The sequence below is a fragment of the Mastigoproctus giganteus genome, chromosome 9 (genome assembly GCF_048544385.1).
Source record: "Mastigoproctus giganteus isolate SK-2022 chromosome 9, ASM4854438v1, whole genome shotgun sequence".
NCBI classification, from domain to species: Eukaryota; Metazoa; Arthropoda; class Arachnida; order Uropygi; family Thelyphonidae; genus Mastigoproctus; species Mastigoproctus giganteus.
Window position 1 is genome coordinate 96695457 of NC_143583.1, and position 26934 is coordinate 96722390.

At 37.0% G+C, this 26934-nt stretch overlaps 1 protein-coding gene across 1 annotated transcript in view; it reads left to right on the top strand.

Moving 5' to 3' along the window:
• Sec5 (exocyst complex component secretory 5) overlaps positions 1-26934 on the top strand; it is a 444876-nt gene that overhangs the window by 337372 nt on the left and 80570 nt on the right. Inside the window, exon 21 of the mRNA XM_090380740.1 lies at positions 9601-9717. Within this exon, the coding sequence (XP_090236866.1) occupies positions 9601-9717 (117 nt within the window). The remainder of the gene's footprint in view (positions 1-9600; positions 9718-26934) is intronic.

Consider the following 26934-nt stretch of genomic DNA (forward strand, 5'->3'; position numbering starts at 1 on the left):
TTGGGATAATAAATTAACATACTTAAAACAGTGTGCAACATTGTTCAACAACAACTTTTAAGGTAATTTGTAATTCCCCTCTGTCTGCCTTATCTGTGTTGTCTGGCCACTTAATAGAAGTTATGTAGCATTTTAAATTGTCATTGTCCTCTTTCCTGAAATTAAAATGGCTTATTTTATCTTTAAGTACCGAGATGTTATTTCAGAAAAAGCACTTAACTTTTGTATTTTTGTAATTTATTAGATTATAGTACACATCAGGGCAAAAGCATCAGATTTGTACATAGCTCTGAGAAAACTAGGTTTGCTGTGATATTGTGGAGCACTCCACTACGAGTTACTTCAGTATTGCACTACACACATTAATTAAATATATATTTTATTCAAGATGCATTTTACTTTGTGCCATAACTCATGCATGCATTTTAAATAAATTGCAATATAACTTCTCTACTGAAGCAGTGTTTTTTATTTAAAATGCATACTGCAGCACTGGGGAATGCATGATGAAGTGCCTCTATAATATGAAATATATATGAATTTAACTTGTTCACAGCTGTCTACAAACCTGAAGCTTTTGCACTGTCATGTTCCATTTCTTAAAAGCATTTACAACTTGAGGCTTTTATCCTAAATATTTATTTGAATTTTAAGTAATTCATTCAGTAACTGCAGTTGTTATTATATTTTTAAAGTGAATTATAGATTCAGTTATTCTGAAGCTTTTCTCTAATTCCATTTAGCAGTCATGACGGATTGGTGCCTGTGGCTAGTGCCACGTTTACCATACCCTAGTGATGCCTCTATTCTTAAATTTAAATGCAGAAATATTTTGTTAATTCTGTAATATTCTTATAAGGTAAATTCTTACATTAATGATAGTTGTTAAAAAGATCTATTTTTGAATACTTCATCCAAGGACAAAGAATGAAAGTGACTCAGGTAAAAATGATAGTGAGCAATTCCCCTGTGTACAATGAGTTCAGCTTACGACATTAAACAATATTCCAAGGCCAATCTAGTAGACAATCCTAGTTCAACTGATGACCGTCTTGTAAGTACCACATTTAAGGAATATACCAATCTAAAACTTGGTTGCATTTCTAGATGAAATTGAGTTAACTGAAGAAACTAGAGACAAATAAAACTGGAGACTTGTCAGGGATTCAAGTAAATAGTAACCTGCCAAGTGATGATGCATATGCGATTCAGGCATTAGGGAGAAATGTTTCAAATATAGACTGCACTGTTTCAAAATGGTCAATGGTTTTTTTTTTTTGGGTGACTCAGTTGTCAGGAAAACAGGAAACAAATAAAAGTTCATGCACGTTACATGTATTCAATTTCAGTCACAGAGAGACATTCTGCTCTCACTGACATCCCAAGGGGCCAAATACTTGGCCCTTGGACTTCACCTTATAATGTAACCTTATGCTAAACTTATAGACTGTTCTGCCTAAGTTTTCTAATATGTTTTTAATTGTAGAAATTTTCAGGTGATACAAAGGTTGGCAGAATAGATAAGAACAGAAATCAAAGCATATTACCACAACAAGGCCTAAAAAAAATTGGATAGATGGGCTGATAAGCGGCAGTTGATGCATAAAACTAATAAATGCAATTACTCCTGCATATGGGCAGGAGTAATCAAAGAATAAACATACCATTTAGCATTAGCATTAGTTGAGGAATATGATGCAAGAAAGCAAGCTTAGAGCATCAGCTGAAAAAAAAAACTTCCCATTTCATCCATCCAGTCTCTCCAAATGTTTGTCTAGTTCAGCCTTAAATTTATTTAAGCTATCAAACTTCCACAACAACAACAACAGATGTTGTTGTTGTTGTTGTGGAACAACAACAACAGATGGAAGTTTGTTCCAGCAATCAGCTATCTACTAGCTAAAGTCAAACATTTATTCTACAACTGTCTTTCCTCAATTTGAATCTATGCCCACTCAGGTTCTTAATCTGTGCAAGCAGAAGTATCCCATCAGCATTGAGCCTGCTCAAACCATTCAAATTCAAGGCCTTGTACACCTCAGTCAATCACCTCGCAGGTACCTAGTCTCCAGATGCTGTAACTTACAGAATTTAAGCCTCTCCTGGTAAGAGAACCCCTTTGTTTCTCTCACAAATCTTGTTGCCCTTCTCTGTACTCATTCTAGCAACTCTACATCCTCTCCTAAAATGAGGCCTCCAGACCTGTATGCAGTATTCAAGGTGTGGGCCTGATCATTGCCTTATACAAGGGTATAAACACCACCTTGTGTCTGGTAGCAAAATTCCTATATATCATTGACAAAACTCCATGATCTGCTCTGGCAGCATGTCTGCACTGTCAGAGAACTTCATGTCCGACTGCATAATTAACTCCAGGTCTTTTTCATTCTCCACCTCCCTGAGTTGAATACCACAAAGTTGATATGTTTCTCTTGGGTTACTGCTACCCATATGCAGTACTTTGCATTTGTCAATATTAAACTTCAGTTGGCACTTCTCAGCTCATCTACCTAACTTTTCTAGATCCTGTTGCAGTAACATACTGTCTTCACTATCATTAATAACCCTGCCAACCTTTGTATCATCTGCAAACTTGGACATTAAGAGTGATATATCTTCATCGATATCATTAATAAATATGCAAAACAAAGGCCCAGCACCGAATCCTAGGGGAATCCACTAATAAGATTAGTCCACATAGAGCAGTGTCCACTTATTACCACTCTCTGCTGTCTTCCACTCAACCATCCCTTTATCCATTGCAGAAACTTGCTCTTAATACCATACCTCCTATTTGTACAGCAGTCTTTTATGTGCAACAGTATCAAAAGCATTTCCTGAAATGCAGTATATGATATCAAAATTATTTTTTGCATCCAGTTCCTTTGTGACCACATCGTAGTATCCAATCAAATTTGTAAGACAAGACTTCCCCTTAACAAACCCATGCTGTGTCTGAACTATTACTGCAGTCTTGTCTAGGTGATTGCATCACTTCTTTAAACAGTGACTCCATTATTTTCCCCAGAATAGAAGTTAAACTAACAGGTCAATAATTATTTGTGTCATCCTTTGAACCCCCTTTATGTATTGAGGATACATTTGCACATCTCCAGTACATAGGGACCTCCCCTGAATCTAAGGATGCTCTCTCATAATTAAGGCTAAGGGTTTGCTTACTTCTCTCACTGCTTCCTTCAATATAACTGGATAGATTCCATCTGCCCCAGGTGCCTTTTTTATGTTTAACTTCAACAATTTCTCTTCCACTTTGCTCTCTGTTATTACAAAATCATTTAGCTCCCATTAGAGTTTAGTAAACTTCTGTCCTCCCATCCTTCGTGTGAATGCAGATGCAATATACTCATTTATCAGCTATCTGAGCAGGATCATCAACAGTCGAACCATGAACATCCAGTGGACTAATCTGATTCATCCCCTTCCTTCTCAAGTTTACATAAGTAAAGAAGTCTTTGTTGTTTTTCTTTGCATCCTTTGCCAAGGATTTCTCGTAATTAGCCTTCGCTTGCCTAACCTCCTTTGTGACTTGATTACAGACTAGCTTATATCTGCAGTGGGCTTCTGTGTCACCTGCTCATTTATATGCATCCACACATTTTTCTTCTCTGCCATGAGCCTTATTAGTTCATCTGACCTCCATTTGGCCTAAATCTTGAACAGTATTTCTTAGTTTGTGTGAAAAGCCTAGTAGCTTCCAAGATTAATTCCTTGAATGCTTCCCATTTAGAATACACTGTTTTTAACATCATCAGTTGATCTCACTGTATAGAATTTAAAAACTGCCTGAGACCACTATAGTCACCTTTATGAAAACAAAAATCCTTCCCTTTACCTTTGGTAGTTACATCTTTAAGTAAATAGACTGTGATCACTGTCACGTAGTGGTTGCTTTATCTGAAAATTCCTAATGCATGAGTCATCTCCCCTGATAATCAGATCAAGAGTGTTACCCCCTCTGGTTGTCCCTCAAACATGTTGCTGTAGAAAACAATCCTCCAATAAATCCACAAAAGTCTTGTTAGCGTGTGAGTGGCCAATCCACAAGTTCCAGTCAATATTTGAAAAGTTAAAATCCCCCATTACGAGACATCTGATTTACTGGCCCTCTCTATTTCTCTTAGGCGCCTCCGTAGCCAGGTGGGAAGGAGCAGCAGTGCGTAGCACACGCTTCTTGATTAGACCGGGGTTCGAGCCCGTCACCACCAAATACGGAGGATGCGGAAAGGTCAGGGAATGACCACCGCATATCCCGGAGCAATATGGCCTTAGTTGCTAATGCTCCTAAAAAAAAAAAACCAAACCAAAATCTCTATTTCTCTGCACAATCGTTCGTTGTACTCATCAGAGTCATTAGGCCTGTAACACACTCATACTCTCATTTTCCCTTTCCCAGTGTTTGTCACACCGAACTGACTCAACATTACACTGTCCATCCATGTAATCTGGATGCACTTCCTCAGATTTTATGTTTTTTTAGCTAACAGCATAACCCATCCTCCCTTCCTACCCTTTCTGTACACATTGTACTTCCCAAATTCCAATTCTGCACTGCTTATATCTGTGTGACACCATGTCTCTGATATCCCAACAATTATCTGCCTGTGATGCCTTGTTCAGCACTTCAAATTCATCAAATTTATTTACTAGAGTAGATTTTACTATTTGAGTGATAGTAAATGGTGGCAGAAGAAAAAGACCTAGGGATGATTGTACAGTCCCACATAAGGTTCTCTGAGCAGTGAAGACAGGCTGCTTGGACAGACTGCCTCATAAGGTTCTGTCAATGATATAGGAATTTTGCCAGAAAAAACGAAAAGGTGTTTATTGCATCCTATAAGGCAGTGGTTAGGCCACATCTTCATCTTGAGTGCTGGATACAGGTCTGGAAGCTTCATTTTAAGAAGGATTTGGATCTATTAGAACAGGTATAGAGAAGATCAATAAGATTTCTTATGGGCACAAATGAAAAGAAAGAATTCAGTTCTGCAAATTGCAGCACATGGAAACTGGGCACCTGCAAGGAGACCTAATTGAAGTGTTTAAGGCTTTAAATGAATTGGACTACAAAATATTAGAGGGGATGGATAGATTAGTAGTAGTAGTAGTGTTTTTTTTTTTTTTTTTTTTTTGCTGATGGTGCATAAACTTTCTTCTGTTTTTTTTCTGATTGTGCATAAAAATTTAGTAATACTAATAGTAAATTCATCTTATCAGGTGATGCTATACAACAATTTAAGAAGGTACTAGCAACTTAGGCATAACCTTTATTCAAACATGTTTTTCTTCATTCCATTATAATGATGTTTGGAGGAATACATCAATAATTCAGAGTTCTGAGATCATTATGTTTGAAGAGTTGTATTTTGATGCTTTGTTTATTAATTTCATTGTTAGTTGTTGTGCTGTTATTGATAGTTGTAGTGCTGAACCACAATTCTCAAGTAGTGAACCACAATTCCATTGTATAAGGCAATGGTTAGGCCACACCTAGAGTACTGTATACAGGTCTGGAGGCCTCATTTCAAGAAGGATGTAGAGCTGCTGGAACGAGTACAGAGAAGGGCAACAAGATTAGTGAATGGAACAAAGGGGTGCTCTTACGAAGAAAGGCTTAAGTTTTGCAAATTACAGTGTCTGGAGACTAGGCACCAGTGAGGTGATCTGATAGAGGTGTATAAAGCCTTGAATGGTTTAAGCATGCTCAATGCCGATGGGATTCTTCCTCTAGCTCAGAATAATCACCTGAGAGGGCATAAATTCAAATTGAGGAAAGACAGATGTAGGATAGACGTGCGGAAATTTGCCTTTAGCCAGCGGGTGGTTGGTTGGTGGAACGGACTTCCATCCTTTGTCGTGGAAGTTGATAGCCTAAATAAGTTTAAGGCTCAGCTGGACAGGTATTTCGAACGAACAGAGGGGTAAAGAGGAAGTGGTTATTTTTATTTATTTATGTTACTTTTTTTTTTTTTTTTGGCTGATGCTGCATAAGCTTGCTTTCTTGCATCAAATGCCTCTACTAATGCTAATGCTAATGCTAGTTAGAAGTTTTGATTATCTGATAGACTTAAAGTTCTTTAACTGAAAGTTTACTGATTATGTTTACAATTAAAAAGAGGGGGGATATATATATATATGTGCAATAAGTATATTGGGTTAAAAAGTGGCAACCAAGAGATGAAAAAAAATAATAATAAAAAAATAAAGATGATATGACAAATGTACCTTAGTGCTCAAAGCAGGAGCAAATGATACAGAAGTTTATATATGTACTTCTTGTAAGTTTATATATGTATGTCTTTCTTTATATTTCTTATAAAAGGTTATATGTATATATATTTATGCATCCATCTTCACATTTTTTTAACAGACTTATTATTTCCACCTTGCATATATATATATATACAGGGTGTTTCAGTTAAACGTTTCAGAACTTCTAAGAGGGGTAGGGTACATCCTGACAACTCGAAAACAAATATAGCAATGTGGGGTCGGAAATGCTTTCCTGAAGCGGTGTTGTACACAGAAGCACCATAAAGAAAAGAGACCGTAAGTGAGAAATCGTTTTAATAATACATGAAAAGAAGCAAAAGGTACATGGATTAAAGTAAGTGTTCGAAGTTTCTTCCACGGGCTACAATGCACGCCTCACATCTCTGACGCATGGACATCCGAACATTCTGGAATACTCCAGGCGAATTTCGAATTTCTTCGGCAGCTACTGCGATTCTTGCAACCAGCTCCTCAGCATTGTCAACAGGGGTGTCATAAACTAGCGATTTCATATGACCCCAGAAATAAAAATCAAGACATGATAGGTCGGGTGACCGAGCAGGCCAACGCACGGGACCACCACGTCCGATCCACTGTTGACCAAATGTGACATCCAGGTAGTTACGAACATCTCCGCTATAATGGGCAGGGGCTCCATCGTGTTGGAACCACATTGTGTGTTGCGTCGATGCAGAAATCTGTTCATCTCTCAAAAGTTGTGGCAATACTTGCTGCAGAAAGATCAAGTAGATAGGTCCGGTTAGACGACACGGTAACAGGTAAGGTCCGATGAGGTGATCTCGCAGGCCAACGCACGGGACGTGGTGGTCCCGTGCGTTGGCCTGCTCGGTCACCCGACCTATCATGTCTTGATTTTTATTTCTGGGGTCATATGAAATCTCTAGTTTATGACACCCCTGTTGACAATGCTGAGGAGCTGGTTGCAAGAATCGCAGTAGCTGCCGAAGAAATTCGAAATTCGCCTGGAGTATTCCAGAATGTTCGGATGTCCATGCGTCGGAGATGTGAGGCGTGCATTGTAGCCTGTGGAAGAAACTTCAAACACTTACTTTAATCCATGTACCTTTTGCTTCTTTTCATGTATTATTAAAACGATTTCTCACTTACGGTCTCTTTTCTTTATGGTGCTTCTGTGTACAACACCGCTTCAGGAAAGCATTTCCGACCCCACATTGCTATATGATTTCGAGTTGTCAGGATGTACCCTACCCCTCTTAGAAGTTCTGAAACGTTTAACTGAAACAACCTGTATTTTGTGTTTTTATTATTATTGATAATGTCTAATTGATTATTTTTAATTTATCACTTGCTACGTTAATGCCATTGCCATGTGGCAATTGGACTATTATACGTGCTTGATATATTTTAGTTTGATTGCTTAGATTACTTTAATTTTTTGGTATCTATTTTCTGTAGGGTATTAAGGTGTATACGGAACAGGAGATTTAGTTAGCGTTTTTAGTCTAACCTATTCCTGGGGGTCTGTAATGGTATTCAAATTATATAATATCTAATGAAGTTAATTCTAATTATTTTATCATTAATTAATTATCATTCAATACTAACTAACATTCCCTTACCTGGTCATCTACCCGCTACTTCATCGGGGGCTTTGAGCGGATCGATAGCCAGTTTTAAAGGAATGTCTCATAATTACCCGTTTCTGTTAACTCCTTATCAGTTTTGCCTTAGTAGTGAGATTATTTTGCTCTTTTAGACTATTTATTTAATTGAATAAGGATAGTTTTATTTCAATTTGTCTTTTGGTTTAATTTTAATTTTTGAAAAAAATTTTTATCTAACATCGGATTCGGCAAACTGGTAGAGGGGAAACAAAGCCCAACGGGTAATTATCGGAATAAGCGAGTGGAGTTATACTTATCTGTCCGGTGGTGGTCTTTTGGTAAATGAGGGGTTAGCCCTACTCATTGTTTGTTTTATCACAGGTTTGGTTTTGAGTGCGCAGTCGCGCCTATTGTTGCTTGATATTGTTGTAGGGTGATGTTTTTGCAAGTCATCCGATGAGTGGGCTGATTCCTACGTCAGCCGGGGTGGGGTTGAGTCCGGGGGGGGGGGTATTTCCGTGTGTTTTTTTTTTTTTTTTTTTTTTATAACTCCATGGTGAAAATTAAATTCTTACGTGATTTGGTTGGTTGTTATTTACAAGCTTTTTTTTCCTTTTTTTTTTTTTTTTTTTTTTGTTATTTACGTGAGTTGGTTTGCTATTTACATGAATTGGTTGTTATTTACATGAGTTGGTTTGTTATTTCCGTGATTGGTTGTTATTTACATGAGTTGTTTTGCTATTCCTTCGGACTGGGCCGGTATAGCTTTTCTAAGGCATAACAGCCCGTTTTGTCCTAGGGGATAGCTATTTACATATTTACAGCCTCCTGTAAAGTGAATGTTACCTTGCGTCTCGTTGCGCGCAAATTTTTTTTTTTTTTTTTTTTTTAAAAAAAGGCTTTGTTTCCCCTCTACCAGTTTGCCGAATCCGATGTTAGATAAAAATTTTTTTTCAAAAATTAAAATTAAACTAAAAGACAAATTGAAATAAAACTATCCTTATTCAATTAAATAAATAGTCTAAAAGAGCAAAATAATCTCACTACTAAGGCAAAACTGATAAGGAGTTAACAGAAACGGGTAATTATGAGACATTCCTTTAAAACTGGCTATCGATCCGCTCAAAGCCCCCGATGAAGTAGCGGGTAGATGACCAGGTAAGGGAATGTTAGTTAGTATTGAATGATAATTAATTAATGATAAAATAATTAGAATTAACTTCATTAGATATTATATAATTTGAATACCATTACAGACCCCCAGGAATAGGTTAGACTAAAAATGCTAACTAAATCTCCTGTTTCATATACACCTTAATACCCTATAGAAAATAGATACCAAAAAATTAAAGTAATCTAAGCAATCAAACTAATATATATATATACACACACTGGTATATATGTTATTCATATATGTTTATCCATTAATGTTAATAGATATCAAGACACATTATAGAGTGCACAGTTTTAAAGATGTTTTTTACCTTTATTCCAAAAATATGCTTGCTCATATATTAAAATTTTTTCAGTATCCTTGCTCAAAGGTTAGTAAAGCATTATATAAATTTGATTTAGTGTTAATATATTTTAAAACAGTTCCAACAACTTGAAAATGTTTTTATGAGTACTGTGTATTGCCTTGAAATCAACTGCCCAGATTTTTATACATTTTTGTCATGATAGTTCTGTGAAATCCTTCAGGTTTTTTTTTTTCTTTTTACAGAATAAGCGGCTGTTAATTGTCCTTAGTAACTGCAACTATACTGCAAAGAGTGTCATTCCAAGGCTTCAGGAAAGTTTTCATAAACATGACTATCCAGATATGAATCTGGCTATAAAAGTAAATTATAAAATTCTTATCTTTCTTTTAAAAATAAATTGATAATAAATATGTTTATCATATAAACTGTGAAAAAGGTTTCTCTATCACAAAATATTTCAGCCTTTTTAATAACATGATCCCTATGAACTTGAATAAAATTTTCATGACTTACTACTCTGACATACTATTTTTAATGACTTACTACTCAGGCATACTATTTTTCATGACTTACTACTCGTAGAATACTCCTACCAGTTTTTCTTGAATGTCCACTGATATTTTCAATTATTCAGGCAGGCAAAGGCAGATTATGAGAAATCTTTGGAAAAGGATGCAAAGAAAAATAGCAAAGAGTTCTTTACCTATGTAAACTCTAGAAGGAAAGGGATGAATCAGATAGGTTCACTGGATATTGATGTTTCAACTGTTGATGATCCTGCTCAGGTGGCTAACAAACTAAATGAGTATTTTGCATCTACATTCACACATGAGGAGTTATTCGGGGAGGGGAATGCCAGAGGTGAATTAAACTCTGGCAGTGAGCTAGATGATTTTGTAATAACTGAGAGGAAAGTGGAGGAGAAATTCTTGAAGATAAACATAAAAAAGGCACCCAGGGTGGATGGGATCTATCCAGTTATATTAAAGGAGGCAGCAAAGGAAGTAAGCAAACCCTTAGCTATTAATTATGAGAGCTTCCTTGGACTCAGGGGAGGTACCCATGGACTGGAGATGTGCAAATGTGACCCCAATTAACAAAGGAGGATCAAAGGGTGACACAAGTAATTATAGACCTGTTAGTTTAACTTATGTTCCAGGGAAATTAATGGGGGCACTAGTTAAAGAAGCACTGCAGGATCATCTAGACAAGACTTCAGTTATAGCTCGGACACAGCATGGTTTTGTTAACGGGAAGTCTTGTCTGACCAATTTGATTGGATACTATGATGTTGTCACAAAGGAACTGGATGCAAAGAATAACTTTGATATCATATATTTGTATCTTAGAAAGGCTTTTGATACTGTTGCACATGGAAGACTGCTGCACAAATTGGAGCAGTGTGGCATTGGAGGCAAATTGCTGCTATGGATAAAGGGATGGTTGAGTGGGAGAAGAGAGAGAGAGAGAGAAAGTGGTAATCAATGGACACTACTCTTTGTGGACTAATGTTATTAGTGGAGTCCCTCAGAGTTCAGTGTTGGGTTCATTGTTGTTTTCTATATTTATAAATGATATTGATGGTATTGTTGGGTCCGTTGTTGTTTCCTGCATTTATAAATGTTATTGATGATATTGTTGGGTCCATTGTTGTTTTCTGTATTTATAAATGATATTGATGATCGTATATCAGGCTTAATGTCCAAGTTTGCAGACGATACAAAGGTTGGCAGGATTGTTAAGGACACTAATGACAGTATGCTGCTGCAGCAGGATCTAGAAAAGTTCAGCAGATGGGCTGAGAGGTGGCAAATGAAGTTTAATATTGACAAATGTAAAGTACTACATATGGGAAGCAGTAACCCAGAGTAACGTATCAACTCTGTGGTACTACACTGGCAGTGGTAGAGAATGAAAAGGACCTGAGAATAATTGTGCAGGCAGATATGAAGTTTTCTGAGCAGTGCAGACGGTCTGCAAGAGTAGCTCATGGTGTCTTGTCAATGATATATAGGAATTTTTCTAGCAGGGATAAGGAAGTAATTATCTCCTTGTATAAGACAATGGTCAGGCCTCACCTTGAGTACTGTATACAGGTCTGGATTCTTCATTTTAAGAAGGATGTAGAGCTGTTGGAATGAGTACAGAGAATGGCAACAAAATTAGTGAATGGAATGAAGGGTTGCTGTTACAAAGAAAGGCTTAAGTTTTGCAGATTACAGTGTCTGGAGACTATGCACCTGCGAGGTGATCTGATTGAGGTGTATAAATCCTTGAATGGTTTGAGCATGCTCAATGCTGATGTAATTTTTGCTCTTGCTCAGAACAGTCACCTGAGAGGGCATAAATTCAAATTGAGGAAAGTCAGTTGTAGGATAGATGTGCGGAAGTTTGCCTTTAGCCAGCGGGTAGTTGGTTGGTGGAACTGACTTCCATCTTTTGTTGTGGAAGTTGATAGCCTAAATAAATTTAAGGCTAAGCTGGACTGTTATTTGGAATGAAAGGAGGAGTGAAATGGGAGCGGGTTTTTTTTTTTCTGGCTGATGCGGCATAAGCGTGCTTTCTTGCATCGTATATCTCTACTAGTGCTAATGCTAAAGCATCCACCAGTTCAGCTCTTTTTTTGGGTCATATTTCCTCACATGCACCCGACAGTCCAATTTGTCCCAGAGGTTCTCTGTAGGATTCAGGTCTCTGAGCTGGCCAGTCCAACTCTTCAACACTCATGGCCTCAAACCAGTCAGTCACAACGTGAGTAGCATGACATGAAGCATTGTCCTACTGATGCAGCAAGGACACTGATAGAACTATAAATACACGTAGGCCTTCCCCGATGTATTACCACAACTAAGGTAATGCATTATTGACCAGATAGGCTAGATAGACCACAGCATTCAAGGTTTTTGTCCAAAACCATTAAAGTCAGACAGGTAGCTTTTTTTCAGGGACTCATTCACACCATGGCATAGCCTCAGATTAGTCCACCAAGTACCATCATTCATTACTCCAAATCACAGTTTTCCATTGATCTACAGTCCAAAAATAGCAGACCTTGCACCAAACTAGTAGCATTTGACATTAGTTGAGGTGATTAGTGGTTTGCAGATGGCTGCATAACCATGGTTATTCTTATGCAGCATCCTGTGCACTGTACTGTACTGGTGCTGACATATGTCCCAGTCATGTTACTGAAGGCCTCTGTGTGTGCTGAGCATGAGCTGACTCTTCTTGACTATCATTTCAAGAAGGTTCTTTTCAGGGTCTCCTGTGATGTTCTGCCAGCATCAGAGGTTTTCCAGGTTGTTTTGCAACAGTTTCAACAACGGTCGGCTTCTATTTGCAAGTCACATCACCATTCGTTGACTTAAGGATCTTCAGTGCTGTTGAAACATCACATACCGACCGATTGCTTATGACATTTATCAGTATAATAATTTGAAGTTTAACTTCAATATTGGTTTGTGTTAAACAGTGTTCCTACATTGAATGTTTGTGTAAAAGTTTTTTTAAAAACGTTTGGTGATTTTTCATCAAGTTTGATTATAACTGGATGCCACTATGCAATGTTTCATTATCATAAATTATGCCCAAAAATTCATCCACAAAAAGCTATAGATGTTGGAAGATGGTGTGCTCATACCCTATGACAACAAGGCATTATAACATACAGCCTGAACAACATGTTTTCACCGATTACAGATGGGAAGCACACTCTCAACCCACTTAGAGCCACAATATGAGGCCTTTAGAAGTGTTGGGTGCAGCCATGACCAATGTATCTGACAGCTTAACTTCAGCAGACAAAGTGCATTCAAAAATTAGTCAAATATTTTGAAGCAGTCATAAGGCATGAAGGAGACTATGTTGAAGGTTTTAATGGAAATTATATTATAAAATAAATTCCTTTTAAATTCACCACTTTTTTGCATTATTTTTGGATTAACCCTCATATATATTTTAATCATAAATATATATTAATTATTTTTTGCCAATCTTAAAACTTTTTTTGAGGCCAACAAATTCCTTCTTTCCTGATCCATCAATTGAGAAACATTGTTCAAGTGTCAACTAAAGGAACAATGCAAGTAAATAGATGTCACTACTTACTTTCCCCTCCTACTTTCACACTTATTCTTCTACAAAAGAAATCTTATTAGTATTAGTAGTGGCATATGATGCAAGTAAGCAAGCTAATAAAGCATTAACAAAAAACAAAACTCCCCACTTGCCCCTCCAATAACACTGGTCAACAGCTAAACTGTTTTGGTAATAAAATTAGTCAATTTCAACTAATATTAATGTGCTAAATACAAATATGACAGTTAATCTGGATTATTAGCTCTAGTTGTGTTGATACTATATATGTCACTTCAACACATTTTCGCATTTTTGGAGAAATTTGGCCCTGAGGTACTCGGCACCAGTGACTGCATCACTGCAGTCATTGGTGCTGAGTCACCCTATTTACTGTCTAGACATGTCATTCAGACTGAACCAGGCATCTGTCATTACTCCATGCTCAGTTTTCAACTGAATAAAAACTTAAAATTTACCATGTTGAGTAAGTGTGTAAATAGTAAAGATAATTTTTATGTTTGTGATGAAGTGACATTTACATCGCAAAACCCTGCCATTACTCTGATAATAAAAAAAAAAACATTACAAATATTATTTTGGTTGGGGGCCAAGACAAAAGTTGGGTACCTCATATTTGCTGCAGTACTTGTGCTACTAATTTCCACAACTAGTTAAATCACAAAGGCCACTCAATGCCTTTTGCTGTGCCTATGATATGGAAAGAGTCTTCAAATCATATAACAGACTGTTATTTTTGTATGGTACCACCTCTTCAGCAGGGGATTTCCAAGAAGAAAAAGTGGACCTTAAGGCACCCAAATATGCCATCTGCTAGTCAGCTGGTATCCCACGGAGGAGGATTCCCATTTGTGAGCCACCAGCTGAATATGTTTTAGAATCTGATGGAGATTCTAAAACATATTTGGGTGATGGCTGAAATAAATCACTTGGACCCTCCATATCAACAGATCCTAATTTTATTTCCAATTTCCCCTCTACAGAGCCAAACAAAATTATGCAATATGAATTAGATTATCTTATTGGAGATCTTGATTTATTAAAAAATAAGATAGAACATTTAGGCTCAAGACTGCAACAGTGGAATCTCCTTCAAGACAACGTTAAAGTGTCTGTATACCAGTGATGCCAAAAAAGATTAACCCAGTTTTTTTTAAATGGAAAATAACCTTCTTGTTTGCACTGTCATCAATGGTTTAACAGACTCACTTAATATCGACTATAACCCCAACCCACTTAACACTGCTTTGATAGTATCAGCAAATATCCTTGCACTTCTTCTATTTAAATGCATCCCATCCCTGTAAAAACTCTCTCTTGTCAATAAACACTGACCACACAGAATAATTTTATCCCATTAGCTTTGCACAGTCTCTCCAGGGCCAAATTGAGTAACAAGGCTTTCAACATGTACTCTCTCCTATCATGTCTGGGCAGAATTGCAGACAGTTTTGAATTTAATCGTATTGTAGCATTCTATTAGTATCTCTTACTAGTTATAAACTTTATAAAAACTAGGCAATGAAGCTTTCATGGAGGAATCATGGGGTTTCACTTTCAGTTATAGTTTACCAAAATTAAAATAAAAGGAGAAGAAAAAAACAATACAATTGTAATCACATTCGAATCCATCAGTCGGAATATTAATACATCCAAGTATGGAACCATTTCTCATATGGTAATATATATAGAGAGAGAAATCCCCCATCACCTTTCTCAAGTGAAAACCCTAATTAGAATTAAGTTTCTATGGAAGAAGGGATTAAGAATCAATGATTTTGAACATAATTAAATTTTTACGATTAAAACATATGCATGTATATCCTTTGTTGACACCGTATATGTATGTAGCACCATAACTAAAAGTTTTGAAATTTTTTCTAAGATATAAAATACTGAAAGATATGAAACAGTGGTTGAAGTTAAGGGGCAACTTGAATAGTATTTTATCAAAATATATACACTCACACACAATCATATGCTAAAATTTTTTCATGTTGAATTTTTTGCATTGTATGGCATTTCTTCCAGAGTATTGGAGACATAACCATGTTTGTTTTTATAGTAAAGTAACTGCATTTTTGATTTTGTAAAGATTTTAGAAATCATTAATGAAAAGACATTATACACTTGTTGAGAATATATTCTTTCTTCTGCCGTATCTGTATATTTGAAGAGTGTGAAAAACTTGTAAAATAAACTAAAAAATACTAATGGAATATTCTATGAATTGCCAAGACAATTTTCATTTCCCTTGCCAGTTACTTAGGTGTACTCAGCAATCTGCAGAATTACTTAACAGGTACAGGTCAATGTTGGAAAAAAAAAAAAAAAGTTGCAAGTTAGAGTTAAATTTCAAATTGTTTGCAATTCTGCCATGACATGATAGGAGGGAGTATGTGATAAGAGCCTTGTCAATCAATTTGGACCTGTCAAAATTGTGCAAGGCTCATGAGGTAGAATTTTTCTCAGTGTGGTCTGTGCTTGTTGACAGAGGAGACTGCTTCTACAAGGATGGGATACACTTAAATAGAAGGGGTATAAGAATATTTCCGATACTATCGAGGCAGTGTTAGGTCAGTTACAAAACTGCTAGCATGGAAGGTATGCAGACTAATAGATTAACAATAGCTGCAGGCAGAGATGAAAGTGATTTTTGCACTCTTCTATTGAAACAAGAAAGTGCTGGGGATTTCAAGGACTTCTGGGAATTGTCATGAAACATGTAAATATATGGGCTGTATTAGGGTAACCAAGAGTAAGAACAGGTGCATGTATACTTGCATGTACACCAATGCTAGGAGCATAGCAAATAAATTTGATGAATTTGAAATGCTGGTCAAGATATCAAAGGCAGATCTTGTTGGGACATCAGAGACAGTGTTACACAGATATAAGGGATGCAGAATTTGAATATGGGGAGTGCAGTGTGTACAGAAAGAACAGACTGAATAGCAAGGGAGGATCATACTCTTAGTTAACAAAGACATAAAATCTAAGACAGAGCATCCAGTTGACATGGATGCCAGTGCATTGTTCAGTCGGTTTGGTGTAACTCAAGCACTGGGAAGGATAAAATGAAAGTAGGAGTATGTTATAGGCTTACTGACTCTGATGAGTACAATGAACAATGATACAGAGAAATAGAGGAACCAGAATAGAGGAACCAGTAAATCATATAAAATCTCCCATTATAAATTCTTATAATGGGAGATTTTAACTTTCCAGGTATTGGGAAATTGTGGATTATCACTCGCACACTAGCAAGACTTTGTGGATTTATTGGATGATTGTTTTTTACAGCAGCATGTTTGAGAAGCAACTAGAGGGAGTGATGCCCTTGATCTGATTAATAGCAATGATTATTCAAGCATTAAGAATCTGCAGATAAAGAATCACTAGGTTGTAGTGATCACAGTGTATTGATGTGGGATGGACTTAAAGATGTAACTACCATCAAAGGTAAAGGGAAGAGTAAGATTGTTTTTTACAGCAGCATGTTTGAGAAGCAACTAGAGGGAGTGATGCCCTTGATCTGATTAATAGCAATGATTATTCAAGCATTAAGAATCTGCAAATAAAGAATCACTAGGTTGTAGTGATCACAGTGTATTGATGTGGGATGGACTTAAAGATGTAACTACCATCAAAGGTAAAGGGAAGAGTTTTTGCTTTCATAAAGGTGACTACAAAGGTCTCAGACAGTTTTTAAATTCTATACAGTGGGATCAACTGATGATGTTACCATCAGCCAATTCTAAATGGGAATCAATCAAGGAATTAATCATGGAAGGAACTAGACTTTTCATACCAACTAAGAAATACTGTTCATGGTTACACCTAAATGAATTGAATGTTAGATGAACTAATGAGACTCATGTCAGAGAAGAAAAATGCATGGGATACATATAAATTATCAGGCGACACACAAGCTTATCATAGATATAAGATAATCTGTAATCAAGTCACAAAGGAGATTAGGCAAGTGAAGGCAGATTATGAGAAATCTTTGGCAAAGGATGCAAAGAAAAACTGCATAGATTTCTTTACTTGTGTAAACTCTAAAAGGAAGGGGATGAATCAGATTGGTGCCCTTGATATCGATGGTTTGACTGTTGATGATCCTGCTCAGGTTGCAGAAAAATTGAATGAGCATTTTGCATCTACATTTACACATGAGGAATTCTTTAGGGAAGTGGAGTTCAGAAGTTTATCAATAACATGCACCTAAATGATTTTGTAATAAGCAAGAGGGAAGTGGAAGAAAAATTGTTGAAATTAAGCATAAGAAAGGCACCTGGCATAGATTGGATCTATCCAATTATATTAAGGGAAGCAGCAAAGGAAGTAAGCAAACTGTTTGCCATAATTATGAGAACATCCTTGGATTCAAGGCTGGTCCCTTCAGACTGAAGATAGTAATAATAATAATAGTCATATAGTGCATGGAAGCCACAGACTTTTACTGCAGTAGCTGACAAAAAAAAAAAAAAAAAGCAAATAAGAAAATACAAATTATTGCTTCCCTACTCACATATACAACCATCCAGTTGACCTTTGAATTTATTCAGACTGTCAGGCTCAGCTACCTCCGAAGTGTTCCAGCAATCAACAGCTCCCTAGCTAAAAGAAAACTTCCTACAATCTGCTCTAAACATTTCCCCTGTAATTTATGCCCAGAGTTCTGGGATTCTCTATAACAGTGAAAATTCTTCATTCGTTTTACTAATCCCTCTCTGAACCTTATAACCCTCAATCAGGTCACCTCTAAGGTGTCTTATTGCCAAGCTCTCTAGCCCACATAATCAATCTTTCCTCATAATATCGCCCTCTTGCTGATCTCACCATGCTAGTTGTCTATCTTTGGACTCTTTTTCTGAAGCCCAATGTCTTTTTTCAGATGAAGTCTCCATACTTGAACCCAGCATTCCAAATGTGGTCTTACAGTTGCCCTACACAGTGGGACTATGACCTCCATATCTCTACAGGATAATGTTCGATATATCATCGATAGGACACTATGGGCTTTCCTGTTTGCCTGTTTACACTGCTCAGAAAACTTCATATCTGCCTGTGTTATAACTCCCAGATCCCTTTCTTCCTCTACTTTTTTTAATTCAACTGCACCAAGTGTATAATTTATTTTTGGAATTGCTATTCCCCAAGTGCAAGACCTTGCATTTTGCTGCATTAAAACAGCTGCCACTTTTCTGACCATTCTTGCCGTCTGTTCAAGTCATCCTGAAGGAGCGCTGCTTGATACTGATCATTAAATACTTTGCCAATCTTTACATCATCTGCAAATTTTGACATCAAGATTTCTATCCAATCGTCGATGTAGTTTATGAAAATCGGAAACTACAGTGATCCAAGAACTGAACCTTAGGAGATGCCACTTCTGACTTTACATCAATCTGAAGAATATCCATTAATCATGCCTTCTGCCCTGCAGCAATCCATCTTAGAATTTTTTCCAGTAATTCCAGCATGTTTCAGCTTATACAATAACCTCTCATGAGGGGCTGAGTCAAATGCCTTGCTAAAATGCAAATAAACTTTATCAAAATTGTTCCATACATCCAGCTCATGAGTAACTGTGTCAAAATAGCTTACTAAGTTAGTTAAACATGATTTTCTTCCTTCACAAAACCATGGTGTGTTTTATTCAGAATGTGATATCTATTTAAATGTTCCTGAATTGCACTCTTAATCATTGCTTCTAAGATTTTCCCTACCACTGAAGTCATACTCATCGGTTCACTCTTAGAACCACCTTTATGTATTGGCAATATGTGGACAAGTGTATATGTATAGGGCGGCACCCGGAACGTCTGTTCAACTCTGCTTCTCTGTCTCTGTGAAGAACAGAATCAACTGTAAATGGGCCAGAAATATGTTGCTGTAGGTTTGTGTGTATTGTGTGTGTGTTATGTTGTTATGTTCTGGCCACTTGGCTACCCAGAAGCATCAGTCATCTGGACAGATGATTCTGGGTACTTGTCCACATCACGGGAAGGTGGGCCAGTTCCAGTAGAGCACATACTGTCTCAAAAGAGACTCTGACCCACCTAGTGTTGCCAAAAGGTGGGCCAGGATCCTCTTAGGGCCCATTCCAGAGGAAAAGAAAAAAGAGAGAGAGGAGGGAAAAAACCCAACCTGTGGTGGTGGTTATGAAAGTAAAGAGAATAAAATAGAATAAAATAAAAACCAGTAGTGTTGATTAGAAGGAGAAAAAAAAATTGGTGCTACTTGGGATAAGAAAAAAATTAATTAATTTATTTATTTATTTAAAAAATAATAATAATAAATTTAAAAAAAAAGTGGTGCTGGTTAAGCACCACTTTTTTATTTATTAGTTATTTATTAATAATAATAATAAAAAAAGTAGCCTTCGATAAGTACTCTTGTATCCAGGATAATTTAGAAGTCGAACTGGTGACCTTTAGGATCGGTGCAATGACAGTTCTTGCATGCATGAATGAACCATAGAAGAAAATATAGCATAATTTTGGTGAAATTACACTTTATTATTATTATTATTAGCCATATGGTGCAAGGAAGCCTTAGGCTTATGCTGCACCAGGCAAAAAAAAAAAAAAAAAAAATTCCTGTGTTACCCTGAGAGAGAGAGAAAGATAAAAATGATGATACCAAGCTCAGGACCCTGGGTTTGCCAAGCCCATACTCACCAGATATGAGTCCCTGGGGTAGTTTAATTCATAAGCAGCCCAGCACTACACAGAAATTTCTGAGTGTCCTCTGAAAGTACATGTTTTGTCATCCAGGATAGCAGAGAAGCAAACTATTGTCCCACTCACACAGGTGTATTTGGCAGACTATTTTGGTTTTCTACTTTGGCATTGATTCTCTTTCTGCGAGCAAAGACCTTGGAGGCAAAGTTCTGAAGAGCTGTAACGTGGTTCTTATTCTGCAGAAGTGATTCCTCCTGCCCTGAAGAGAGATCTGGAATGTCATTTCAGAGCTTCACTCTAAGATTCATCATAGATTGCACAGTTAAAGAGCAGGTGACTCCAATATTCTGTATTCCCACAGCGGCAGAGATTGGTGTGATGCAAGCCAAACTGATAAGAGTTTTTGATTGAGAGAGCCAATGTCCAGTTACCAGAAAGGAAGTTTCCATAGTTAGGAAGCACCAGGTTTTAACCGATTTAGAGATTAAGGTCACATCAGGCAGTAATTTTCTTGTGGCAGCTCCAAGTGGGGTGGTTTCCCATCTTGTCTGCTAGATACTAATTAGCTTGTTAAAGCATCTGGATTTCTCTTTTTTAGGATCTTCATTTAAATTTAGCTGGATACCAAGTAATTCTGAAGGTATTTGATTTTTGTGTTGAAAGCTGAGGCCACGATAGATGACAAATAGATCCAAAGGAAGGGACCCCGCAATAACTTGCACTGCAGTGATGGAAACTGTTCTACAGACTCTGAGAATAGAGAGGAGCATGCTCTTGTCTGCTAGATACTAATTAGCTTGTTAAAGCATCTGGATTTCTCTTTTTTAGGATCTTCATTTAAATTTAGCTGGATACCAAGTAATTCTGAAGGTATTTGATTTTTGTGTTGAAAGCTGAGGCCACGATAGATGACAAATAGATCCAAAGGAAGGGACCCCGCAATAACTTGCACTGCAGTGATGGAAACTGTTCTACAGACTCTGAGAATAGAGAGGAGCATGCTCCGCTGGATGGAATTAACCTTGTTAATTTTAACCTCGTTTTTAACCTCGTGTTGGAATTGGTGGCCCGGTGAAACCAAGCTCCTGCCGCATAGGTGACTGTTGGCAGGAAAACAGCATTACAGTAGAGAAAGAGTGACTTCCTAGAGAGACTCCCATTTATTAGAATTTCCTCTGGAAATTCTAATAAATGACCTTGTGAATTTTTTGATTTTAGTACTCATGTGAATCAGATGAGGATAGAAGGAAAGCTTATGGTCAATAATGACCTCAAGGAGTTTTGCCTGAGTGACTATAGGAAGCCGCTTGCATTGGCACTTCTCCAATCCTAAGGAATCTCCCCTGAGTCCATAGATGCCTTCATAATTAACCTCAGTGGGTCAATACACTTCCTAGCTACCTTTGCATTAATCCATATTGGCATCCTCCTCCTGCAGTATTTTCTTAATATTATGTATACATTCATAGCTTTTATGATTTTTGCTTAAAAGGCATTCTGTATTTCAAGTATATTTCCCGTCACTCTTGAAATACAAAAGGTATTCTGTATTTCAAGTATATTTCCCATCACTCTGCAATCTGCCTAATTAATAATGCCATATAGTACTTTAAACTGTCAAAGTCCTCTCTTCTGAAATTAGAACCCTTGCCTTTACATTTAATTTCTGAAACATCTATCTTCACTTTCCAAATGACAACTATGTGATCACTATCGGACAATGGTTCCTCTATTTTAAGCCATGTTGTCATCTAATTCGTGAGTAATGATGAGGTCAAGAATATTCTCTCCCCTAATATTATCTCTGCCATACTGGTACAAATAATAATCATCTAGTTTATTTAGAAATTTTTTTTTTTCTCAAGGTGAATTTCCCCTCACACTTATTCCAGTCAATCTGGGGAAGATTGAAGTCACCCATAATAATAAATTGCACTTGCTTGCCCATTCCATTTGCATGTAAAGACTCTCATCCTACTCTTCTTTCTGTAGATTACTCTCATTATACCTCTGCTTCCAAATTACTTGCACCACAGAGATTCTATACACGCAGACATAACTTCAGACTAGCAAAAAGCTCTTTTCGTGCTCAGGCTGCTTTTGATAAGAAGCATGACACCGTCACCCCTTCTATCTTTCTTAAATGCATTATACATATCGTAGTGGAAATAAAGTGGAATCATTATCCCCAATTTCCAGGAGGCAGCATGTTTTTGTTAGCCCTGTTATGTTAGCATTAGTTGTCTTAACCAGGAGTTCAAATTCAGCCATTTTATTGACAACAATCCTGACATTACTGTAGACACGGTTAAGACTTAGTATTCTTCTATATTTTACTACCCTTACACTTCCCTTTGAAGTTATTCAGATTTGCAAATATATCCCCCGATTCACAAAGAGGATCAAAAGGTGACATGAATAGTTATAGGCCTATTAGCTTAACTTGTGTTCCAGGGAAAATAATGCAGTCATTGGTTAAAAAAATAATGCAGGACCATCTAGACAGGAATGCAATTATACTGCAGTCACAGCATGGATTTGTTAAGGTGCAGTCTTGTCTTACCAATTTCGTTGGATACTATGATGCAGTAACAAAGGAACTGGATGCAAAATATAATTTTGATGTCATAAACTTGGATTTTGATACTTTGCACATAAAAGATATCAATGCAAATTGTTGCAGGGTGCCATTAAGGGCAGGTTACTTCTTTGGATAAAGGGATGGTTGAGTGGGAGAAGACAAAAAGTGGTTATCAATGGACACTGCTCTTCATGGACTAATGCTATTAATGGAGTCCCAGGGTTGAGTGCTGGGCTCATTATTGTTTTCTGTATTTATTAATGATACTGATAAAGGTATATCAGGCTTAATGTCTAAGTGTGCAGATGGTATGAAGGGTTAGCAGGTTGGTTAATCACAGTAATCAGGGTACTTGTTCATATTACGAACCTAAGGGGGCATAAATTCAAATTAAGAAAGGACAGATGTAGAATAGATGTGCGGAAGTTTGCCTTTAGCCAGCGGGTGGTTAATTGCTGGAACAAACTTCCATCTGTCGTTGTGGAAGTTGATAGGTTGAATAAATTTAAGGAGGAACTGGACAGGCATTTGGAGGTAATGGTGTTTTTTTTTTTTTTTTTTTTTGGCTGATGCTGCATAAGCTCATACACTTGCTTTCTTGCATCACATGCCACTACTACTACAACAAGAGCCAGACTAATTTAGGCAAATGAAGTTTAATATTGACAAGAAACATGGTATATCATATGGGGAGCAATAATTCCAGATTAATGTACCAACTGTGTAATACTACACTCATAAAGTGGAAAATGAGAAAGATCTGGGGGTAACTGTGCAGTCATATATGAAGTTTTCTGAGCAATGCAGGCAAGCTGCTAGAACAGCTCATAGGGTTTTGTCAATGATGTATAGGAACTTTGCTAACAGAGATAAGGAGGTGATTATCCCTTTGTGCAAGGCAATGGTAGTCCATATCTTGAGTACTGGATCTGTGTAGTGTCTGGAGGCATCATTTTAATAAGGATTGAGATCTGGTGGAACGGGTGCAGAGAAGGGCACTGAGATTGATGAAAGGAATGAATGAGTGGCATTACCAAGAAAAGCTTCAGTTCTTGAAATTGCAGTGACTGAAGATTAGGCACTTGAGATGTGATCTGATTGAGGTGTTTAAGGCTTGACTGAGTAAGCTCAATGCTGATTAAATCCTTCCTCTTGCTTGGCTCAGACTACACACATGAGGGAGCATAAATTCAAATTGAGGAAGGATGGTTGCAGTTTCGATATTAGGAAATTAACCTTCAGCCAGAGGGTAGTTGATTGTTGGAACAAACTCCCATCTGGTGTTTTAGAAGTGGGTAGTTTGAATAAATTCAAGGAAGAACTAGATAAAGTGTTAGACGGGATGGACAGGCACTCTTTGCAGTAAGCTAGATAATCTTGTAATAACTGAGAATAAAGTGGAGGAGAAATTGTTGAAGATAAACACAAGAAAGGCACCTGGGGTGGATGGAATCTATCTAGTTATATTAAAGGAGGCGGCAAAGGAAGTAAGCAAACCCTTAGCCATAATTATGAGAGCTTCCCTGGACTCAGGGCACTTCTGTAGCCAGGTGGGCAGGAGCAGCAGTGCTTAGCACACACTTCTTGATTAGACCGGGGTTCAAGCCCATGACCACCAAATACGGAGGATGCAGAAAGGTCAGGGAATGACCACCGCATATCCCCAGAGCAATATGGCCTTAGTTCTTAATGTTCCTAAAAACCAAACAACAACAACAACCCCTGGACTCAGGGGAGGTACCCATGGACTGGAGATGTGCAAATGTAACCCCAATCCACAAAGGAGGATCAAAGGGTGACACAAGTAATTATAGACCTGTTAGTTTAACTTCTGTTCCAGGGAAATTAATGGAGGCACTGGTTAAAGAAGCATTGCAGGATCATCTAGACTTCAGTTATAGCTCGGACACAGCATGGGTTTGTTAAGGGGAAGTCTTGTCTGACTAATTTGATTGGATACTATGATGTAGTCACAAAGGAACTGGATGCAAAGAATAACTTTGATATCATATATTTGGATCTTAGAAAAGCCTTTGATACTGTTGCACATGGAAGACTGCTGCGCAAATTGGAGCAGTGAGGCATTGGAGGCAAATTACTGCTATGGATAAAGGGATGGTTTAGTGAGAGAACACAGAGTGGTAATCAATGGACGCTGCTCTTCGTGGACTAATGTTATTAGTGGAGTACCTCAGGGTTCAGTGTTGGGTCCATTGTTGTTTTCTGTATTTATAAATGATGTTGATGATGGTATATCAGGCTTACTGTCCAAGTTTGCAGACAATATGAAGTTGGCAGGGTTGTTATTGACACTAATGAAAATACACTGCTGCAACAGGATCTAGAAAAGTTGAGCAGACATGCTGAGAGGTAGCAAATGAAGTTTAACATTGACAAATGTAAAATACTACATATGGGAAGCTGTAATCCCAGAGTAACGTATCAACTCTGTGGTACCACACTGACAGTGGTAGGGAATGAAAAGGACTTTTGGTAATTGTGCAGGCAGATATGAAGTTTTCTGAGCAGTGCAGATGGTCTGCAAAAGTAGCTCATGGTGTCTTGTCATTGATATACAGGAATTTTTCTAGCAGGGAGGAGGTGGTGATTATCCCCTTGTATAAGGCAATGGTCAGACCACACCTTGAGTACTGTTTACAGGTCTGGAGGCCTCATTTTAAGAAGGATGTAGAGCTGTTGGAACGAGTACAGAGAAGGGAAACAAGATTAGTGAATGGAACAAAGGGTTGCTCTTACAAAGAAAGGCTTAAATTTTGCAAATTACAGTGTCTGGAGACTAGGCACCTGCAAGGTGATCTGATTGAGGTGTATAAAGCCTTGAATGGTTTGAGCATGCTCAATGCTGATGGCATACTTCCTCTTGCTCAGAATAATCGCCTGAGAGGGCATAAATTCAAATTGAGGAAAGACAGTTGTAGGATAGATGTGCGCCTTTAGACAGCAGATGGTTGATTGCTGGAACAAACTTCCATCTGTCGTTATAGAAGTTGATAGCTTAAATAGATTCAAGGCAGAACTTGACAAACATTTGGAGCGAGTGGATGGGTGAAATGAGGTTTTTTTTTTTTTTTTTTTTTTGGCTGATGCTATATAAGCTTGCTTTCTTGCATCATGTGCCTTTGCCAATGTAATGCTAACCCAAGAATTATCGTCAGTTGTTGTAGGAAGGAAGATATTCTAATAAAGATGACTGCAAGTCACGAAAACGCTGTAAAATTGTGTAATAATGTTAAATTATAGTCATACAAAAAGTGTTATACACTTCAATATGCAAAATTTAAATTGAAAAAAAAAAAATATATATATATATATATATATATATATTAAGATTTTTTTTTTTTGCCGACTTAGATGGATTCTTATTTCACATTACTTTTTAAAAGTAAGTTCTAATCAATATTCAAATTTTTCCTGAATTAAGCAATTATTTTGAAAGTAGCATATGGTATCCCAATTAGAATACTGCTTAAAACCATTCTTTTCTTGAAAAGCTAATTCTTTGATGCTAAAAATTGAGCATTAATTATAAAATAACAGTTTTACCTACTTTTTGTATTAATCTTATCCTTTTTCTTGTAGTTAACATGTTTTTTTTGTATAAAATATTATTTTTTTAAGATAGAAATATGTGTGCAAATGTCCAGACAAATGATAGCACATGTGTACCTTTTGTATCCTGTTTGTACAGTTTATAATAGTTTTCCCTACTATAATTATTAATTACTGAGAGCTGAATCATGATAAATTATTTTCAAGCTCTCACTTCTCTGTTTAACTTTTAACGCAACTAACATTCAACTTACTAAATAATGTACTACCAGACTCAAGTATTAGTACTGCTTTTCCTTCCTTTTCTTTTATTCAAAAGTTCAGTATGCTCTCTCTCTCTCTCTCTCTCTCTCTCTCTCTCTCTCTCTCTCATGCATACAGGATTAATTCTAAAGTACCTTCTTGCAATTGTGTTTGCAATATTTAACAATCAACAAATCAAATTTGGTTGTCTTTTATGTGCAGGTTTATAGTATTTCATTGTCTCACTAAAAGAAACATTAAAGTAGAAATAGTATAATATTTCCTTAGCAATAGCATACTATTTCTTGGTTTGAAGTAGGTCACCTTCAAAGTCATCCACGAATTATCAAATGCCTTGCCCATAATTAGATGAGGTATTACTCAGAAAATTTTAT